Raw genomic sequence first — 19,527 nt, 5'->3', positions numbered from 1 at the left:
GGGGCTGCCACCTATGAGAGGGATAGAGCATCAAATCGATTTGATTCTGGGAGCGACTTTGCCCAACCGAGCTGCCTATCGAACCAATCCTGAGGAGACTAAGGAAATTCAGCGACAAGTCCAAGATCTTTTGGACCACGGGTATGTACGTGAAAGCCTTAGTCCTTGTGCCATTCCTGTACTTTTGGTTCCTAAGAAAGATGGAACTTGCGTATGTGTGTTGATTATAGAGCCATCAATAATATTACTATTCGGTATCGTCATCCTATTCCTAGGCTAGACGACATGCTAGATGAGTTGTGTGGTTCTATAATTTTCACTAAGATTGACTTGAGAAGTGGCTACCACCAGATTAGAATGAAACTTGGAGATGAATGGAAAACTGCGTTTAAAACCAAATTCGGGTTGTATGAGTGGTTAGTTATGCCTTTTGGTTTGACAAATGCACCTAGCACTTTTATACGCTTAATGAATGAGGTTTTAAGAGCTTTTATTGGTCATTTTGTGGTAGTTTACTTTGATGATATATTGATTTACAACAAGTCTTTTGATAAACATATGGATCACTTACGTGCTGTTTTTAATGCTTTACGTGATGCACGTTTATTTGGTAACCTTGAGAAGTGCATCTTTTGCACGGATCAAGTTTCTTTTCTTGGCTATGTTGTAACTCCACAGGGAATTGAGGTGGGCGAGATGAAAATTGAAGCCATAAAGAGCTGGCCGGTTCCCCAAACCGTCACACAGGTGAGGAATTTTCTTGGTCTTATAGGGTTCTACCGCCGCTTCATCAAAGATTTCAGCACCATTGCTGCCCTATTGCATGAGTTGATGAAGAAAGGAGTGGTGTTTCATTGGGGAGAGGCATAAGAGGAGTCCTTTGACACTTTGAAGGACAAGCTTACACACACACCATTGTTGCAACTTCCAAATTTTGGTAAGACTTTTGAGCTAGAATGTGATGCTAGTGGAGTTAGCATTGGTGGTGTTTTGATGCAAGATGGTAAACCAGTTGCTTACTTTAGTGAAAAATTGCATGGTCCTGTTCTTAATTATTCCACGTATGATAAAGAATTGTATGCACTTGTTCGTTCTTTAGAGACGTGGCATCATTATTTGTGGCCTAAAGAATTTGTTATTTATTCTAATCATGAATCGCTTAAGTATCTTCGCTCTCAAAATAATCTAAATCGTAGGCATGCTAAATGGGTTGAATTTATTGAATCTTTTCCTTATATTATCAAACACAAGAAAGGGAAGGATAATGTGATTGCTGATGCTTTGTCTAGAAGATATACATTGTTGTCCCAACTTGATTGCTGGATTTTTGGTCTTCAATCCATTAAACAATATGCGCTTGATCCTGATTTTAAAGATGTGTTGCTTAATTGTAGAGAGGGACGCACATGGAATAAGTTTATGATCAGCGATGGGTTTTTGTTTAGAGCTAACCGCCTATGCATTCTAGTTGGTTCCGTTCGTCTTTTGTTGTTGCATGAGGCACATGGAGGCGGATTGATGGGACATTTTGGTGCCAAGAAGACACAGGAGGTGCTGTCCATACACTTCTTTTGGCCAAGGATGATGCGAGATGTAGAGCGATACGTGGCTCGGTGTGCCACATGTCAAAAAGCTAAGTCGCAGTTGAATCCACATGGTTTGTATATGCCTCTTCCTGTTCCTTCTACTCCTTGGGCTGATATATCTATGGATTTTATGTTGGGTTTGCCAAGGACTAAGAGGGAGAGGGATATTATTTTTATGGTGGTTGATCGTTTTTCTAAGATGGCACATTTTATTCCTTGTCATAAGAGCGACGATGCTGTTCATATTGCTGATCTTTTCTTTCAAGAAATCATTCGCTTGCATGGTATGCCTTCTACTATTGTTTCAGATCACGATGCAAAATTCTTGACTCATTTTTGGTGCACGTTGTGGAATAAACTGGGGACCAAGCTGCTGTTTTCTACAACATGTCATCCCCAAACTGATGGGCAAACTGAGGTTGTGAATAGAACATTATCTACCATGTTGAGAGCAATTTTGAAGCGCAATTTGAAGATGTGGAAAGAGTGTTTGCCGCATGTGGAGTTTGCATATAACAGGGCAGAACATTCAACCACCAAGGTAAGTCCTTTTCAGGTAGTGTATGGTTTTAACCCCCGTGCTCCTATTGATCTTTTGCCTTTACCTACCACTAAGAGAATACATAGTGATGCTAGAGAGCGTACTGATTTTATTCGTAAGTTGCATGAAACAAATAAAGTAAATATTGAAAGAATGAATGAAAAGTATAGAATAGCTGGTAGTAAAGGTAGAAAAGAGATTAAACTTGAACCGGGTGATTTGGTTTGGTTACATTTGAGAAAAGATAGATTTCCTGAGCTGCGTAAGTCTAAATTAATGCCAAGAGCAGCTAATCCTTATAAGATTATTGAGAAAATAAATGATAATGCATACAAACTTGAGTTGCCACCCGAGTTCGGGGTTAGTCCCACATTTAACATTGCAGATTTGAAACCTTATTTGGGAGAAGAAGATGAGCTTGAGTTGAGGACGACTCCAATTCAAGAGGGGGAGGATGATGAGGACATCACTCCTTCGGATGTACCAGCTGATCCTCCAACCATCATGCAAGGTCCAATGACCCGGGCTCTAATGCATCAACTCAATTTAGAGGTGAGCTCGTTATTAAGCGATCCTTTTCATACTTTTGAGAATAGACTACTACCTAATGATGTTATCTTGCTTAGGAACATTGGAGAGGGTCAAGAGGGACTAAGAGGACATGGAGGAGGTGATGATAACCAGCAAGGACGTCCAACACGAACCGGAGGCCCAGTCCAACATGATTTCAAGTCTGCCTTAGCCTCCAGGACCAGTCTGCCTTAAACTGATCACCCAAGATGCATCCGGACTCCGTTTTCAACGATCCACATATGGATGGAAAGCCTATTTGATAAGGAAGCCAACCCAAGTGGTCTCACATCAAAAGCTCTTCGGAATCAATGGAAATCATTGAAACAAGTCAGCATCCAGAATCTATCAGGGTGCTGCGACACCGTCTTTTGGTCCGTTGGACCGTGTATCGTATTTGGGCCCATTAGGGGACGCATCTAGGGTAGGCGATGACCCTAAGACCTTTATAATCATACTCCACTACCGTTGTTAGGTTTTGGATTTTGCTTAGATTAATCTGTCAAGAATAATTTCGTCGTTCATCGGTTTGTGAGACCCCAACTTCGTGAGTTTAACCATTCATCTGCAATTTGGTTGCGATCTTTCTTGTTCTTGCTTGTGTTCTTCATTGCGCAGGCAGGGATTAGCCTTCTTGGTGAGGTCAACTTGGTCCGTGACTCGGTTGATAACTAGAGGAGCTGTGGTGCTAAGATTGCAGGGTTCGATCTTTCGATCTGAAGCCGGATTGGTGTATTATTCTCTGCCACAACGATAGTTACCATCACCTGACAGAAGATCGGGATCCCCGTCTCCATTAGATAACCTAGTAAAGTTAGGAGATATAGGTTTATAATAGGTGGCTAAGTACTTCAAACAAGTGACACATTAATAAACACCAAGAAGTATTTTTAGCGCCGTTGTCGGGGAAGGTAACTAGCAAAGGAAGTATTGATAAACTTATACTTATTGATGGGATCGAGATAACCATTGACCTCTGCTCAAATAGGCTTACCCTTGTTTGTCTACTTGTGTATCTTATGCAGGATAATGTATGACCGATTTTGACCTTTTGACAAACTACGTTGAAGATCTAGAAGCATTAATCAGGAAGACCAGAGCTAAGCTCAAGAAAGTCTTAGCGTTAAAGTCGGAAGGCAACCATATAAGGCGAAGTTTAACACCAGAATTTAAAGCCATGGCTAACAGGACTCTCGGTGAATTCTCTGCTCCAACTACGGCCAACATCCGTACTGGACCGATAGTCAATGTCAGAGAAAATGGATTCGAGCTCAAGCCGGCTCTCATCAACATGGTGCAATCAAACCAGTTTTGTGAAAAGGCACATGAAGATGCAAGTGAACATCTCCAACACTTCCTAGAGATCTGCAGCACCTTCATCGTCAAAGGAGTAACCCAGGATGCCATACTACTTCGCCTCTTCCTGTTTTCACTTTTGGGGAAGGTGAAGCAATGGTTCCATGCTAATAAAGATAGAAACACTACATGGGATAACTGCTCCACTACCTTTCTAGCAAAGTTCTTTCCCACAGGTAAGACCAATGCTCTGCATGGGAGAATTTCAAGTTTTTAGCAGCAATATGATAAATCTGTCCCTGAGGCATGGGAACACTTTCAAGATTATATTGCAGAATGCCCTCATCATGGGACAGAGAATTGGCTACTCATGCAGACGTTCTACCACGGGTTGACCAACAGTACCCATGAGACTATGGATGCTGCTACTGGAGGTGCATTCTTGTCACTTACACTTCTAGCTGTGACCACTCTTGTGGAGAAGATGGCCTCCAACCAAGGCTAGAATGAAGAACATGCTCAAACTCGCAAAAGAGGTGGAGGTATACATCAACTTAAGGAAGTAGACATGATGTCTACCAAGATGGACCTACTAATAAAGAAGCTTGAAGATCGAGCCAATGAGAAGCAAGAAGTCATGCACATTCATGATTCTCACATGACATGTGAAGTATGTGGAAGCACTGGGCATGCAGAGAATCATTAATCAGGAAGACCAGAGCTAAGCTCAAGAAAGTCTTAGCGTTAAAGTTGGAAGGCAACCATATAAGGTGAAGCTTAACACTTGAATTTGAAGCCATGGCTAATAGGACTCTCCATGAGTTCTCTACTCCAACTACGGCCAACATCCGTACTGGACCGACAGTCAATGTCGGAGATAATGGATTTGAGCTCGAGCCGGCTCTCATCAACATGGTGCAATCAAACCAGTTTTGTGGAAAGGCACATGAAGATGCAAGTGCATATTTCCAACACTTCCTAGAGATCTACAACACCTTCACCATCAAAGGAGTAACCCAGGATGCCATACTACTTTGCCTCTTCCCATTTTTACTTTTGGGGAAGGCAAAGCAATGGTTCCATGCCAATAAAGATAGAAACACTACATGGGTTAACTGCTCCACTACCTTTCTAGCAAAGTTCTTTCCCATAGGCAAGACTAATGCTCTACGTGGGAGAATTTCAAGTTTTCAGCAGCAACATGATGCATCTGCCCCTGAGGCATGGGAACGCTTTCAAGATTATATTGCGGAATGCCCTCATCATGGGATGGAGAATTAGCTACTCATGTAGATGTTCTACCATGGGTTGACCAACAGTACCCATGAGACTATGGATGCTGCTGCTGGAGGTGCATTCTTATCACATACACTTCCAGCTGTGACCACTCTTGTGGAGAAGATGGCCTCCAACCAAGGCTGGAATGAAGAACATGCTCAAACTCGCAAAAGAGGTGGAGGTATACATCAACTTAAGGAAGTAGACATGTTGTCTGCCAAGATGGACCTGCTAATGAAGAAGCTTGAAGATCGAGCCAATGAGAAGCAAGAAGTCTTGCACATTCATGATTCTCGTATGACATGTGAAGTATGTGGAAGCACTGGGCATGCAGGGAATAGCTGTCCTAAGACCCATGAGGATGTGAACTTTGTTAACAACAACTACTATCATCCTCAATAGAATCAAGGATAGAACCAACAACAAAGGCCAAACTACCAAGGTAATTATCAAGGTAATAATTTCAATCAACCACCCTTGAGAGAATTAATTGCTGGTCAATCTAAAATTATGGAGGGATTATCTAGAAAGGTAGCTTCCAATGATAAAATTCTAGAGAACATAAATAATAGAATGGATAGCTTTGCTTCTGCCATTAAGAACCAGCATAGCTTTAATAAAATGATAGAATCACAAATAGCTTAGATGGCGGCTGTTGTTCCTCTATTTGATAAAGGTAAGATTCTAGGGCAACTGGAAGATCTAGAAACTATAAATCTTGTCGATATTCACAATGCAGCTTACTACTACACAGAGCCATTGATGGGAAGGTGGATAGATTATACCTTGCCAGAAAAAAGCGATCTAGGGAGACCTGTCATCCCCATCACTATTGGACCTCACATTTTCCAAGAAGCTATCTATGACTTCGGAGCAAGTATCAACATCTGCCTAAGGTAATTTATGATCGAATTAATGGAGATAATTTGTTATACACAAATATGCATTTGTAGCATGCAGATCAGTCACTCTGCTACCCCAAGGGAGTTCTTGAAGACGACATTATTCGAGTGGAACAATAATATGTTCCCTTAGACTTTATGGTTTTGGAAACAGGTGGAGATGAAAGGGCACCCATCATCTTGGGCCAATCTTTCCTAAGCACCACAAAGGCCATCATCTACGCGGGCAGTGCCAAGATCTGCTTCACAATCAAGGATAGAAATGAGAAGTTTTCTTTCAAGAATCGCATCTTGCAATCTCCTAGTCATCCACAAAAGGCATACCTACCTGAAGAGACAACAGTGACCAAGAAGAAGAAGAACAAGAGAAGAAGGAAGAACAAAGCCAGGCAACCACATGAAGAGACAGTCAATATGATCAACACACTCAGATTAGAGTACCACCTCCTTGCTTGACCATTCCTTGCTAAGAAGGATGATCTAGGTGTACCAACGATGAGTGTACCCTAGTCATCAAGTCATTTGAGAAGATAGAAACCCTAATCTCCTTAGAGCTCCTTCTCCTCCGTAGCATAGCTAGTTAGGATAGATCTAGAGAGAGGCAAGCAGGACTTCGCTTGGATTCCCTATCTTGTCAAGAGCGTGGTTCAGTATAAACTTTGTACCCCTCTCTCTTGTTTCTCCATTGTTTTTATATGCTAGTTACAATTGTTATGACAATCTCAGTGTTCATCTTATTCATGTTCTTCATTATGATATTCAACGTCTACTTTGATTATATATTTAGTATAGCTTGTTTATCATTGTGTTTATGCATAAGTTTGTATAGCGCTCACTCTGATGTACATGGGGTGGGTGGTCGACATTGTGTAAGCATGGTGCTTATACGTTGTTTACTTGTGGATACACCCTATATTCTGGGTCATGTGGTAGATCGCGGATGTGACACTCCCGTTGAGTCCTTTGTAGTCCACTCCCTGAATATAGGTGCAAGTAGGGTCCGATTATGAAGGTAGAACGAGCTCTGCCCTCAATCTTCCTTAGTAATATCCCTTAGGTATAGATATGATGATGATCTTAGCTATGATTACTAGGTGTAATTGCACTAATCAAATGTATGCTTGGACTTATAATTAAGAATGACTTAGGAATTATTCCTCTAATATTCTTCCTGACCTTGCTAATGCTTTAGAAAGGAGTGCTCTGAGTGGTTTATTATTCTCATTACTTATCATTTATACATCTCTTATCTTATGACTTACCCCTATTGTGAGTAGAATATTGGCTATGGTTTATTTCTTCTTCAATAGTAAAAGTTATCAATACATGTCCATGCTCGACCTTCCCAATGGTAAAAATATAAATAATGATACTTGGAATACTCTCGGGTAAAATTCTACAATTGTATATTATCTGTGCGCTTGCGGATACTTTGCATTCATAGATTTATATATATTCTCTCTAGTCACTTGCATTAATAAGAACTGCTTAGTGTTATTCTAGTAATACTATGTAATCTAACAAATATCTCTGGCATCATCACTAAGGATGACAACCTAGTAAAGTTAGGAGATATAGGTTTATAATAGGTGGCTAAGTACTTCAAACAAGTGACACGTTAATAAACACCAACACTCGTCTTCCACTAGACACTAAGCACCCAAAAAGTTAGCTACATCGTACAGTTCCGTTGAGCACACTCCACGGGAGAACTCGAATCAATCCATGTTTTACCTCTAGAATCCAATAATAAGTATGAGCTTATAATACTTAGTCCATTTGATACAACAAGAGTTCTTGGAAATTATTTATTACAATACCAGGGTTCAGAGTGCGATAATTAAACAATAGAATGAAAATAAACATCTAGTGGAAACGATACAAGGATCCGTCTATGCCCACCAGAAGAATCCTCCATACAAGAGCTACTCCTCAAGCTGCACCTATAATAGGGTAAAATAAACCATGAGTACACAATGTACTTGCAAGACTTACCGACTAGTGGAAATAGTTTCCCATCTCTAAGGGGTATGGTAGGCAATATGGGTTTGTTGTTTTCTTTTTGTTTATGAAAAGCATTACTAGAAGTACGTCCTTAAGATCAAGTTTAATTAGCAGTCATGATTACTTCATTAGCTAACCATTCTAGGTAAGCACATGTTCTACTTTTAAGCAAAGGTTGAGCAATCAGAACCAATTTACCATCTTTCATATTCTAGTTCTTACTATGGTGCTAGGCCATAGCCAAGTCATATCGTCTCACGGAAATGGCGATTCGCAAACCAATGTATCCCAGCTAGGTACCCAAAACACACGCCATGTTGGTACCCTAGGCACAAATAAGACCAACCCATTCCACTCTTATCACGGGATCCAGGTCCTCGTCCAAACTTGGACTCCAAGCCCCCATACTTGAGACCCGGTCTCAATATGGTGCTTAGACCTCCACCTTTTCCTGCCTCCAATCAGTTGATCTAGAAAGAGCTGAACCCACGACAAGAGCATAATGAGCCTTCCCACTCCCATAAACAAGTATGTGCTCAGGATAATAAGTCTATGACCTAACTACTATCCACAGCAACGGACGGTCCTCAATCGACGTAGATAGAGAAAATAGTGTAACCAAGCTAAGCCCCGTGGCCGTAGAACACAACTCATTACACCCACCAATACTCATACCATATCCCTACCCGGTCTCCATTTTCCATTCATCATTTTTATCGTGAGAGTAATTATAATAATCACCTATTATGAGTAACGACAGGTTACACACGCTACCGAAAACCTAAGCATAGCAGCTACTCAAACCTATACTAGTAAGACTCATAGGACAGCTATATCTATGCATGTGGTTTCCATAAAATTCCTGTAATGTAAATGCACATCACATATATACATTTAGTAATTATAAAAAATAAGGGTTATATATAGGGGCTTGCCTTAGGTAGGCGCGGTGTCAACTGCATCAGTCAGTGGTGGCTCCAGGACCTCCTCCTGCATGAGAATCTTCTCCTCGTACTCCTCAACGATGTCCTTAAACTCATGATCGCCGGTGGTCATGATCTCCGCTGACTCGTTCTCTATATGCAAGTGATAATGATGATGCAACAATTCAGTATTTAGGCAACAACAACTCTTAAAATAAGAATACACATGTTAAGCTACTAAGCTAGCTCTAATGACTAAGATACTAAGCTAACTATCAGCTAAATCAAATCAAGTGTCAAGCTGACCCTAACAAGTGCTTAATTTCCTAAATCACTGTTATGCTCTTATTCATATTAAAGGTTTAATGGATATGTAGCTACCCTAATAAACAAGCTATATTAGGGCTATAAAAATTATAGTAAGCACATAATAATACAATGAAGCTACTATAAAATTTCAGGATCAAAGCTATCACCAATTTACCACAAAAATTCCTACAATAATTACCCTAATAATATTAAGCACTTTCAAATGATTTAATAGCCCTTAGTATCAACACAGATATGCATGATCCATCTATACTATCAGATAGATCACAATTTTAGAAACCTAACAAAATTTGTTTCGTAATTTTTGGACACCTACACGAATTTATATCAATTATACAAATCTAGCTCAGAAATTGAAATGGAAAAACTATTACTAATTCCTAAGAAAAAGAAAAAGTGGATTCAACAGCGCGGCCCACCTACGCGCGGCCCACGCCGACGCGGCCCACGCGTGAGAAGGCTCGCAATGGGGGAAGCCCACGCGTGATGGCACTTTTTTAAAAGAGACCTCGAGCTTATCCTGAATTACACCTAAACCCATAACACTATTCCTATGTCTCTCTAACGAATTCTTTTAACCCCCTGAGTTTTTCCTAATTCACCTATGCACACCCTTGACAACTCTGTGCATAGCGGTGTGGCGAGCGGTAGCATCGGGTAACTACGCTAGCCACCTGGGACCTACGTGAGCCTATCGAACGGGTTGATCGCCATCTCCGACCTAGATGACTACGCTAAACGGCGGTGAGGGTGGTGGGGTTCACTAGGGAAGGCTACAGCAGTGCGTGGCCGTCCATGACGGCAGCACAACGGTTCCGGTGAACTAGGATAGTTACTGACTTAACTAGCTAGTGTGCGAGCAGTAGGGGCTCACCGTGGACCTGGTCGAGGTGATGGTATGGTTGGGGACTGCTCGAGTGAGGCTGACAACGTGTGACCAAGCGGTACGATGGCTTATCGTGGCAGACATGACTGCGACAGTGGCGCCGAGGTACTGGTAGAGGTACGGCTAAGGAGCGCAGGGCGACGTAGAGGTGGAAGCAAAGCTAGCGGTGCACTTGGATTGCGTCAGGGTGGATAGATGGAGGACTGCCCAAGGCAATGGCCGAGCTCGGCCTTATCGGCACAGCGGTAGGGAAAAACTTCAAATTGGAGCTTGGTCGTGCTCGCTTCAAGGCTGGGTGGGGTCGGGGGTTAGGTGGCTTAATGGTGGGACACGAGCGGCACGATCAGGATGCACACGTGTAGGCGCTATGGACAAGGCATGCGCGTGTCCACAACTGATAGAGCATGAGCGGCTGTCGCACCTTTATGTCCGAGACAACAACGGGTACGACCATGTGCCGATGCCGTGGATACGCCAAGCATGCGTGCAGCAGTGGTGGGGCACCGACAGGGCGGACAGCGGTGCCGAGCCATAGGGGAGGTGCAGATGCGACGACAAGGCGACGACAGCGCAGCACGACCGTGGCAGCACCAATGGCGGCAGCATGAGGCAGGGCAGCAGGGCGCGGGGCCAGCGGCTCGCTGTGGCCGGCCTCGGCCAAGCCCAAGCGGGCTCAATCGACGCAACGTGGTGGCACAGGGTGGCCACGCGGTGACCGCGCACACGACGCCAAACATCCCGAGGCTATGTCGTGCATGAATTTTAAAGCGTTGATACAAACTAAACTAATAAAGTTGGAGCTAAACCGCCTTCACTATGCTAAAGAGGGTACATAAAACTACCATAAGGAACAAAAACATAGCACTGACCTTTAGCTAAATTTTTTGAAATTAATTCACCAAAATGGCATTGTCACTCCATTTTCAAACTTAAAATTCTCCAGAGTCTTGAGCTGAATTTGATTTCAAGTTCCATTTCCAAGCCATTAAAAATACTAGCTAGTCATATTATTTTTCTACAACAAAAGTTGCATTGTCGTCTATAAAGTTTGTACTACAAACTTTATTTAAGTATCACACACATGTTCTATAGTTTTTTTGCTTAATAAAAATTGGTTTTCAACCCTACTTGATATAAATGAGCTATTGAATCAACGTTTATTTAACATTTTTATTGGTCATTTTAAGTTACAAGAAATTTATCTATACATTCTATCACATGCATTATCACATAAACATGATGCTCATGATAGGGTTTAGTGGTTTGTTTAGGGTATAACATCGAGGGTGTTACAGCTCTACCCCCCTAAAACAAAATCTCATCCTAAGATTTCATGTGTGTGCCTAGTGTGGGAAAGAGATAAGATATAAATTTCAATTTACATAATTACCTTGGTGAACTAGAAAGGAGATGGGGATAATGTTCTAGAATATAAATCTCCTATTCCCAAGTTGCTTCATCCTCCGAATGATTTTGCCACTGGACTTTATAAAATTTCACCATTTTGTTCATAATCACTCTTTCTTTTTAATCCAAGATTTTGACGGGATTCTCAATGTAAGAAAGATCTAGTTGGAGAGGAAGTCCTTCAATTTTCACCACTTCATCGGGAACTCGCAAACACTTTTTCAGCTAGGAGACATGGGAAACATTATGACTACTGATAAAATATCTAGGAGTTGGAGACGATAAGCAATAGAACCACACCGCTCCAAAATTTTATAAGGTCCAACATAACAAGGAGCTAACTTTCCATGGACTCCAAACCAATGCACACCTCTCATCAGGGATACCTTTAGGTACACATGGTCACCAAGTTCAAACTACAAAGGTCTTCTCCTCTTGTCCGCATAAGTTTTCTGATGGTTCTAAGCCGCTTTCAATTGACTAAATAACACTGACCTGTTCTCTTGCTTCTTTGATAAAATCGGGTCCAAAATAACCATGGTCACCCACTTCCACCCAATTAAGAGGTGTCCTACATTTCTTGCCATACAAAGCCTCGATAGGTGCCATTTGAATGCTCTCTTGATAGCTATTGTTATAGGAAAACTCAGCTAAAGTCAAGCATTCATACCACTTTTCTAGATAAGAAATGGCACAAGCTCTCAACATGCCTTCAAGTACTTGATTGACCCTTTTTGTCTGACCATCGGTTTGCGGGTGATAAGCTGAACTTCTGAGGAGACGGGTACCAAGACATTTCTAGAGTTGCTCCCAGAAACGAGAGATAAAGACTGACCCTCTATCTAAAGCAATGGTAAGAGGAACTCCATGTAGGGTCACAACCCGATCAAAATACAACTCGGCTGAATACCTTGTTTCCACCGGGAGGAAATGAGTGGACTTGGTAAGGCTATCCACAATGACCCAAATAGAGTCATACCCCTTTGTCGTGCGGGGCAAACCCAGAACAAAGTCCATGGAAATATCCTCCCATTTCCAAACAGGGATAGGCAAGGGCTGTAGAAATCCAGGCATATGCATATGGTTCGCCTTAACCCTTCGACAAATGTCACATTCTGAGATGTATTTGGTAACATCCTATTTCATATTTGGCCACCAATACAAGTGACACAAATCATGATATATCTTGTTACTTCTCGAATGAATGGATAATTTAGAGTTGTGAGCTTCATCCAAATTTTTTCTCCTAAGCTCATCACTTGAGGGAACCACCAATAGGTTCTTGAACTTTACCACACCTTGATCATCAATACTGAAATGAGGACCACGCCCTTCAGCGATTAACTTCTTGATATGAGGGATTTCTGAAGTATCTTGCCTTTGCTCTATAATAATTTGCTCAAGTAAATCCGAGACTAAAGCAATATGGGCTAACACTTCAGAATGGGTGAGGGACAAAGATTCTTCATCAACCTAATGCGACTTTCGGCTTAAGATATTAGCTACCACATTAGCTTTTCTCGGATGATAAGGAACTTCTAAATTGTAATCCTTGATTAACTCGAGCCACCTCCGTTGCCTCATATTCAACTTGAATTGAGTGAAAATGTATTTGAGGCTCTTGTGATCCATGTAGATATGCACTTTATTTCCCAATAGGTAATGTGTCAAAATTTTAAGAGCGTGCACAACTACAGCCAGCTCTAAATCATGTGTGGGGTAATTCAACTCGTGCTTTTTCAATTGATGTGAAGCATAAGCGATCACACATCCGTCTTGTATAAGCACACATCCTAGTCCAGTCCTAGAGGCATCACAATACACATCAAATGGCCTATCAATATCTGGTTGGGCAAGAATAGGAGTAGAGGTAAGAAACTTCTTTAGGGCTTGGAAAGCTTCTTCACAAGTCGGACCCCATACAAACTTCACATCCTTCTGAAGCAACTTGGTCATCGGTTGAGCTATTTTGGAAAACTCAGGGATGAAGCGCCGATAATAACCAGCAAGACCAAGGAACTGACGAATCTGATGCAATGACTTTGGAGATTTCCAATTTAATACATCTTGCACCTTGTTAGGATCCATAGAGATGCCTTCAGGTGTTAGGACATGTCCCAAAAACTACACTTGGTCCAACCAACACTCACACTTGCTGAATTTGGCATACAACTTGTGTTCCCATAATTGAGTCAGGACTATATGAAGATGTTGTGCATGCTCTTCGTTGTTCTTGGAATATATCAAAGTATCATCAATGAACACCACTACAAACTTGTCCAATTCTAGCATGAAGACCGAGTTCATGAGGTACATGAAGAATGTAGGAGCATTGGTGAGACCAAAAGACATGACTAGGTATTCATAGAGCCCATACCTAGTAGAGAAAGCTATCTTTGATATATCTTATGGACGGATCTTAATTTGGTGATACCCAGAACGAAGATTAATCTTTGAAAACACCTTGGCACCAGCCAACTGATCGAACAAAGTATCAATACGAGGTAAGGGATACTTGTTCTTAATGGTTACCACATTGAGAGGGCGATAATCCACACACATCCAAAGAGTGTCGTCCTTCTTCACAAAAATAGCTGGACAATCCTATGGTGAAGAACTAGAACGGATGAATCCCTTCTCCAACAATTCTTCTAACTATTTCTTCATCTCAGCCAATTCTTTTGGAGCGATGTAGTAAGGACGCCATGAAATAGGAGCAATACTAGGTTCTAACTCAATGGAAAACTCCACATCCCAATCCGGTGGTAACCCAGGTAGATCCTCAGGGAAGACATTCGGAAACTCATAGGCCATAGGAATAGAAGCAAGGTCAGGAGAAACTTTAGTATGAGCAATAACTGGTAGGGCCAAAACTGAAGGCATAAGGAGAGACATTCTATCCTCAGAAGAAGGAAGCTTTAACTCAACAATTCGTTGCCTAAGGTTCAAGACTACCCTATAGTTTCTCAACCAGTTCATTCCTAGAATTGCATCTATGGCTTGCCTAGGTAGCACCATGAACTAGAGACGATAAGAATGAGTAGCTAGCACAAGTCTCACTGTGTCTGTCCAAGTTTTAACACACAACTACACACCTGAGGTTCTAATTCTATAGGCAATAGGAGTATCCATAGTAGATATATTGTGCCTTTGTACAAACTCTATACTCATGAATGAATGTGATGCACCAGAATCAAATAATACATATGCTAGGTGGGAATCAATGGTGAACATACCAGCCATCATAGGCTCTCCCTATGGGATCTCCTCAGCCTCAGTAAAGTTAATTTGTCCCGAGTGGCTCATGGGCACCTTCTTCCTAATGATAGTCCTCTTGACCAAACGAGAGTTAGCTGAAGGCTAAGAAGACTAAGTAAGCTGGTTCTGGGGGCACTCACGAGCATAGTGGCCTTTCTTGCCACACTTGAAATAAGCACCCAGCTTGATCCTCTGTCCCTGACAAGGTGGAACCTATCATCCCTAAGGCTGCTGCACCTGCTGAGTAAGTGCACGGTACTAAGTGGGAGGTGCCTGGTAAGTCTGATGAGATGACTGCCCACCCGGAGAGTGATAGGACACCCTCCTTACAACCTATACCTTTTGTGACTATGGGTGACTAGAAGACCCTATGATCACCCTCTTATTCTTCCACTCAGCTTGAGAGTCATGCTGAAGTTCCTCCATAGCAATAGCAGCATTCATCAAAGCACAAAGGTCTGATAGCCCCCTGTATATAGCTTCTCTTGCAAGATGCAAGAGAGACCACGATTGAAATGGTCCATCTTCTTGTCATCAGTATCCACATGAGTCCTAGCATACTATACAAGGTGGTTGAACTTGTTCACATATTCCATCATAATCATATTTCCTTTCTTCAGCTTTAGAAACTCGGACAGCTTCCTATTTAGCAAACCAGTAGGAATATAGTACTAATGAAAAGTAGTGGTAAACTCCTGCCAAGTCACATGGTGGTCCATAGGTTGCATGGCATTGAAAGTGTCCCACCAAGGACTAGCATATCACAGAAGCTGTTGTGCAGCAAAGCGCACCTTCTACTCATCCGTCATAGTGAGCAGCTAAAACTTCTACTCCAGAATACGAAGCCAATGCTCCATGTCTAGAGGCTCTAAAGTTGGAGTGAATGTGGGCGGGTGTGTCCCCAAGAAGTCCTAATAGGAACAGGGTCTCTCGGGACCGCGGGCACCACCCCTATTCCCGCCATTGCCACCGGGGCCTCCACAAGCGAAGCCACCAATAGCCTATGCCAGCATCTCCAAGGCACGGGCTAACTCATGATGAACAGCCAACATCTCAGCCATCATCTCAGCATGAGTCATTGGAGGCGGTGGTGGTGGCAGAGGAGGAGGACCAAGGAGCATGGCCTCGTGGCTCTCCCCGTTGGTATTGCCATGTCCATTTTTACCATGGTCTTCACCAATACCACGGCCCATCCCAGCACTAGTGCTCCTGTAACCAGACCTCAGGTTCATCTATAAACAGATAGGAACACACCGTTAGGGACTAGGCCTCCATACTTAGAAACAAACTACTAGAGAGATGACAAGGCCCAATAAATGGTTACAAGCGAGAACTTTTCTTTAAGAGTAAAAGCATTTATCTTTATTTATTATCCTATCAATTTACTACCCAAAATTATACGTGTGGGGGAGTTTAGTTTAAGCATGATTCTCTTTTCATGATGCATGAATCGACCTATTTGTTTGCTCAAGCTAGAATATAGCGTCATTCACATATAATTTTTGGCACATCGCACACTCATTTTCTGTATGCTAAACGATTCTTACGCAGCGTAAGTTAGTGTACCTGCAGAAGATTGACCGGTGCCACTATCCTAGATAGACTATATTACTAGGGCTTATACATATTTACATAATTTATCGCATCCTACTTTACGCAAAGCTTTTGTTGGTCGAATTTTAGGTTTTGAAAAGAGTTCTTAAACCCGTATACTCATTATTGGCTATTATACTACCTGTGGTAGAACCGCCCAAAATAACATGCTTTCAGAGGCGCTCGTCTTCCACTAGATACTAAGCACCCTAAAAGTTGGCTACATCGGATAGTTTTGTCAAGCACACCCCATAGGAGAACTCGAATAAATCCACATTTTACCTTTAGAATCCAATAATGAATACGACCTTGTAATACTTAGTTCATTTCATACAACAAGAGTTCTTCAAAATTATTAATTACAATACCAGGGTTCAGAGTACGATAATTAAATAGCGAAATGAAAATAAACATCTAGCGGAAATGATACAAGGATCCGTCTGTACCCACCAGAAACATCCTCCACACAAGAGCTACTCCTCAAGCTGCACCTATAATAGGGTAAAATAAACCATGAGTACACAATGTACTTGCAAGACTTACCGACTAGTGGAAATAGTTTCCCGACTCCAAGGGGTATGGTAGGCAATATGAGTTTGCTGTTTTATTTTTGTTTGAGAAAAGCATTACTAGAAGTACATCCTTAAGATCAAGTTTAATTAGCAATCATGATTACTTCATCAGCTAACCATTCTAGGTAAGCACATGTTCTACTTTCAAGCAAAGGTTGAGAAATCAGAACCAAATTACCATCTTTTATATTCTAGTTCTTACTACGGTGCTAGACTATAACCAAGTCATACCATCTCACGGAAATGGCGATTCACGAACCAATGTATCCTAGCTAGGTACCCCGAAACACACGCCCTGTTTGTACCCCAGGCACAAATAAGACCAACCCATTCCACTCCTATCACGGGGTGTGGGGGTATTAACCCCTATACCCTTACGGCTAAGCTTGGGCTGGCCCGGATCGATGGGTTCGGTCCACCCAAAAGGCGACGTGCGGCCCAGTTAACCTGATCGGAGTCCCGCACAAGGAATCAAGACAGATTTGGTGACCAAGCAGGATCCTGGTCGGTTAGAATAGGAATCCTTAGCCGGCCACATATGGCAATTGTAACTGACTAGGATTAGTTTCCAGATCTGTAACCCTGCCCCCTGGACTATATAAGGCGGGCAGGGGACCCCTCTAAAAATCATCTCTCATTGACATACATCAATATAAATCAGACGCAGGACATAGGTATTACGCCTTCTTGGCGGCCGAACCTGGATAAAACCTCATGTCTGTCTTGCGTCACCGTCTTGTTTGGGGCTTGCGCATCTGTCTGCCGATAATCTACTACCTTGGGCATACCCCTAGGTAGACTGCCGACCATATTTCGTCGACAGTGGCGTGCCAGGTAGGGGGTGTGCGTACTGCTCTCCAAGCAAACAAGATGGTCATCATCTCCGGCTCCATGGCTACGCCCAACGGCCTCACATTCACCGTCGGCCAGATCACCTGGACCACCGGCTCCGACGACTCCATAGCCATGACCACGGAGGAGGCGTGGATTCAACCTGCGCCGATGACTACTTCACCTACATCGGCTACGGTTCTGACCACGGTGAACATGGCTCCGACCACGGTGAACACGGCTCCGACCACGGTGAACACGGCTCCGACCACGACGAATACAGCTCCGACCATGATGGATCTAGCTCTAACCACGGCACATCTGGCTCCGACCACGCCTACAGCCATGCCGACAACCCGTCATTCGCTTCCCCGCTACAGAGGAAGGCAGATCGACAACACCGACCTGCTCGACTCCATCGATTGGGTCGGCATCAAACTCGCTGAAACCCTAGCTCTAGTAAGTACAATTCAAAGCCAACCTAATGAGCAGGTAACAGCTCCCCACAATAGATCTACCCGACTAGCTCGGACCAGTCGTCCTACGCGACTTGGAATAGATCTCGTGGTCGTATCTACTCCTGAGGGGTGCTTCGCTCGTCGCCAGCCAGCCTTCGCGACGAGTCTCCGACTCTGCGAGTACGAAGTCCCGACGGAGAACCACCAGGTCCAGCCCTACGGCCTACAAAACGCTGCCTCTAGCTACGCGTACAATCTACGACGCCGCTCGGATCTGTGTCCTATACACCGATCTCAGCCGAAGCCATGCAACATCGTCAACATGGTCCGAATTGAAGATTATCAAGAAGGATCCGTCCACACGGTCCGAGAGGGTGACTCCAGCTCCTCGTCTGGCATCGCATCCAATGCATCTGTCCACACCGAGCTTCAGCGTCACGAAGATGAAGGCCTCAAATACGATCTGGATCTACCAGACCACGCCCCGGGTTTCCCCCAATTTCTGTCTTTTCCACCAAGACGAGGGGATTTGATCCATGTTGTCAGCAACGACGAGCCGCCAGCAATTGGTGAAATAGAACAAGAAAAGATTGCACGCGAAGCACGCAATATTGACCGGTTTAATCGCCGGCAAATCGAAGCTGAAGCAGACCAGGAGGCACGACGCATAAGGGTCCAACCACGTGACCTCAACAATGCTTTCGACAGGGTGGGGGACAAACAAGTCTTCAAGACCCCAAGCGCCAACGTAGCCGTCGCCATGGTGACAATGCAGCGGCTGCCCAACACTCCCAAAACCCAAGCAGTCCGTGATGACATACAAGCTTATCTGACGGCTGCTATGGCTCAGACCGCAGATATGAATCAAGCCCGAGCTCCATCCGTTTCAGTTGAATCAAGCCACAGCCGCCAATACTCAAGTCGCTCACAGCCGCTCAACCAACGTGGCTCGCACAACAATGACCCGTCGGACAACCGTCAAGGCGGAAACGGTGGTCATGATGGTGGTTGGGACAAAAACCACCGCCGGGAGGATAACCGCCACGACGTTCGAGGTGACAACCGCCGAGATAACCGCGACAATCGCCGTGA

General features: G+C 43.3%; 1 protein-coding gene and 2 non-coding genes across 3 annotated transcripts; 1 reads left to right on the top strand and 2 right to left on the bottom strand.

Annotated features, from left to right (window-relative positions):
* The first annotated feature begins 3,874 nt into the window (after window positions 1-3,874).
* On the top strand, window positions 3,875-4,498 carry LOC136464683 (uncharacterized). The gene is made up of 2 exons (XM_066463649.1): window positions 3,875-4,229; window positions 4,329-4,498. Exons 1-2 carry the CDS (start codon window positions 3,875-3,877, stop codon window positions 4,496-4,498), a joined length of 525 nt encoding a protein of 174 aa, XP_066319746.1.
* LOC136511421 (small nucleolar RNA R71) lies at window positions 4,241-4,347 on the bottom strand. The gene has a single exon (XR_010772699.1). It is a non-coding gene; the product is annotated as a small nucleolar RNA R71 (small nucleolar RNA).
* Window positions 4,499-5,155: 657 nt separating the features above from the next.
* LOC136511518 (small nucleolar RNA R71) lies at window positions 5,156-5,264 on the bottom strand. The gene has a single exon (XR_010772745.1). It is a non-coding gene; the product is annotated as a small nucleolar RNA R71 (small nucleolar RNA).
* Window positions 5,265-19,527: the final 14,263 nt, after the last annotated feature.

The sequence above is a fragment of the Miscanthus floridulus genome, chromosome 1, assembly GCF_019320115.1.
Source record: "Miscanthus floridulus cultivar M001 chromosome 1, ASM1932011v1, whole genome shotgun sequence".
NCBI classification, from domain to species: Eukaryota; Viridiplantae; Streptophyta; class Magnoliopsida; order Poales; family Poaceae; genus Miscanthus; species Miscanthus floridulus.
Note: the sequence above shows the minus strand (reverse complement) of the source record. Positions and strands in the feature narration are given on the sequence as shown.

What these genes read in the sequence shown, in the direction of transcription:
- LOC136464683 (XM_066463649.1), top strand. Translation starts at nt 3,875, where the DNA reads ATGGCTAACAGGACTCTCGGTGAATTCTCTGCTCCAACTACGGCCAAC. An exon ending in AGCAAAGTTCTTTCCCACAG is followed by an intron (nt 4,230 to 4,328) that starts GTAAGACCAATG and finishes ATTATATTGCAG; the next exon opens with AATGCCCTCATCATGGGACA.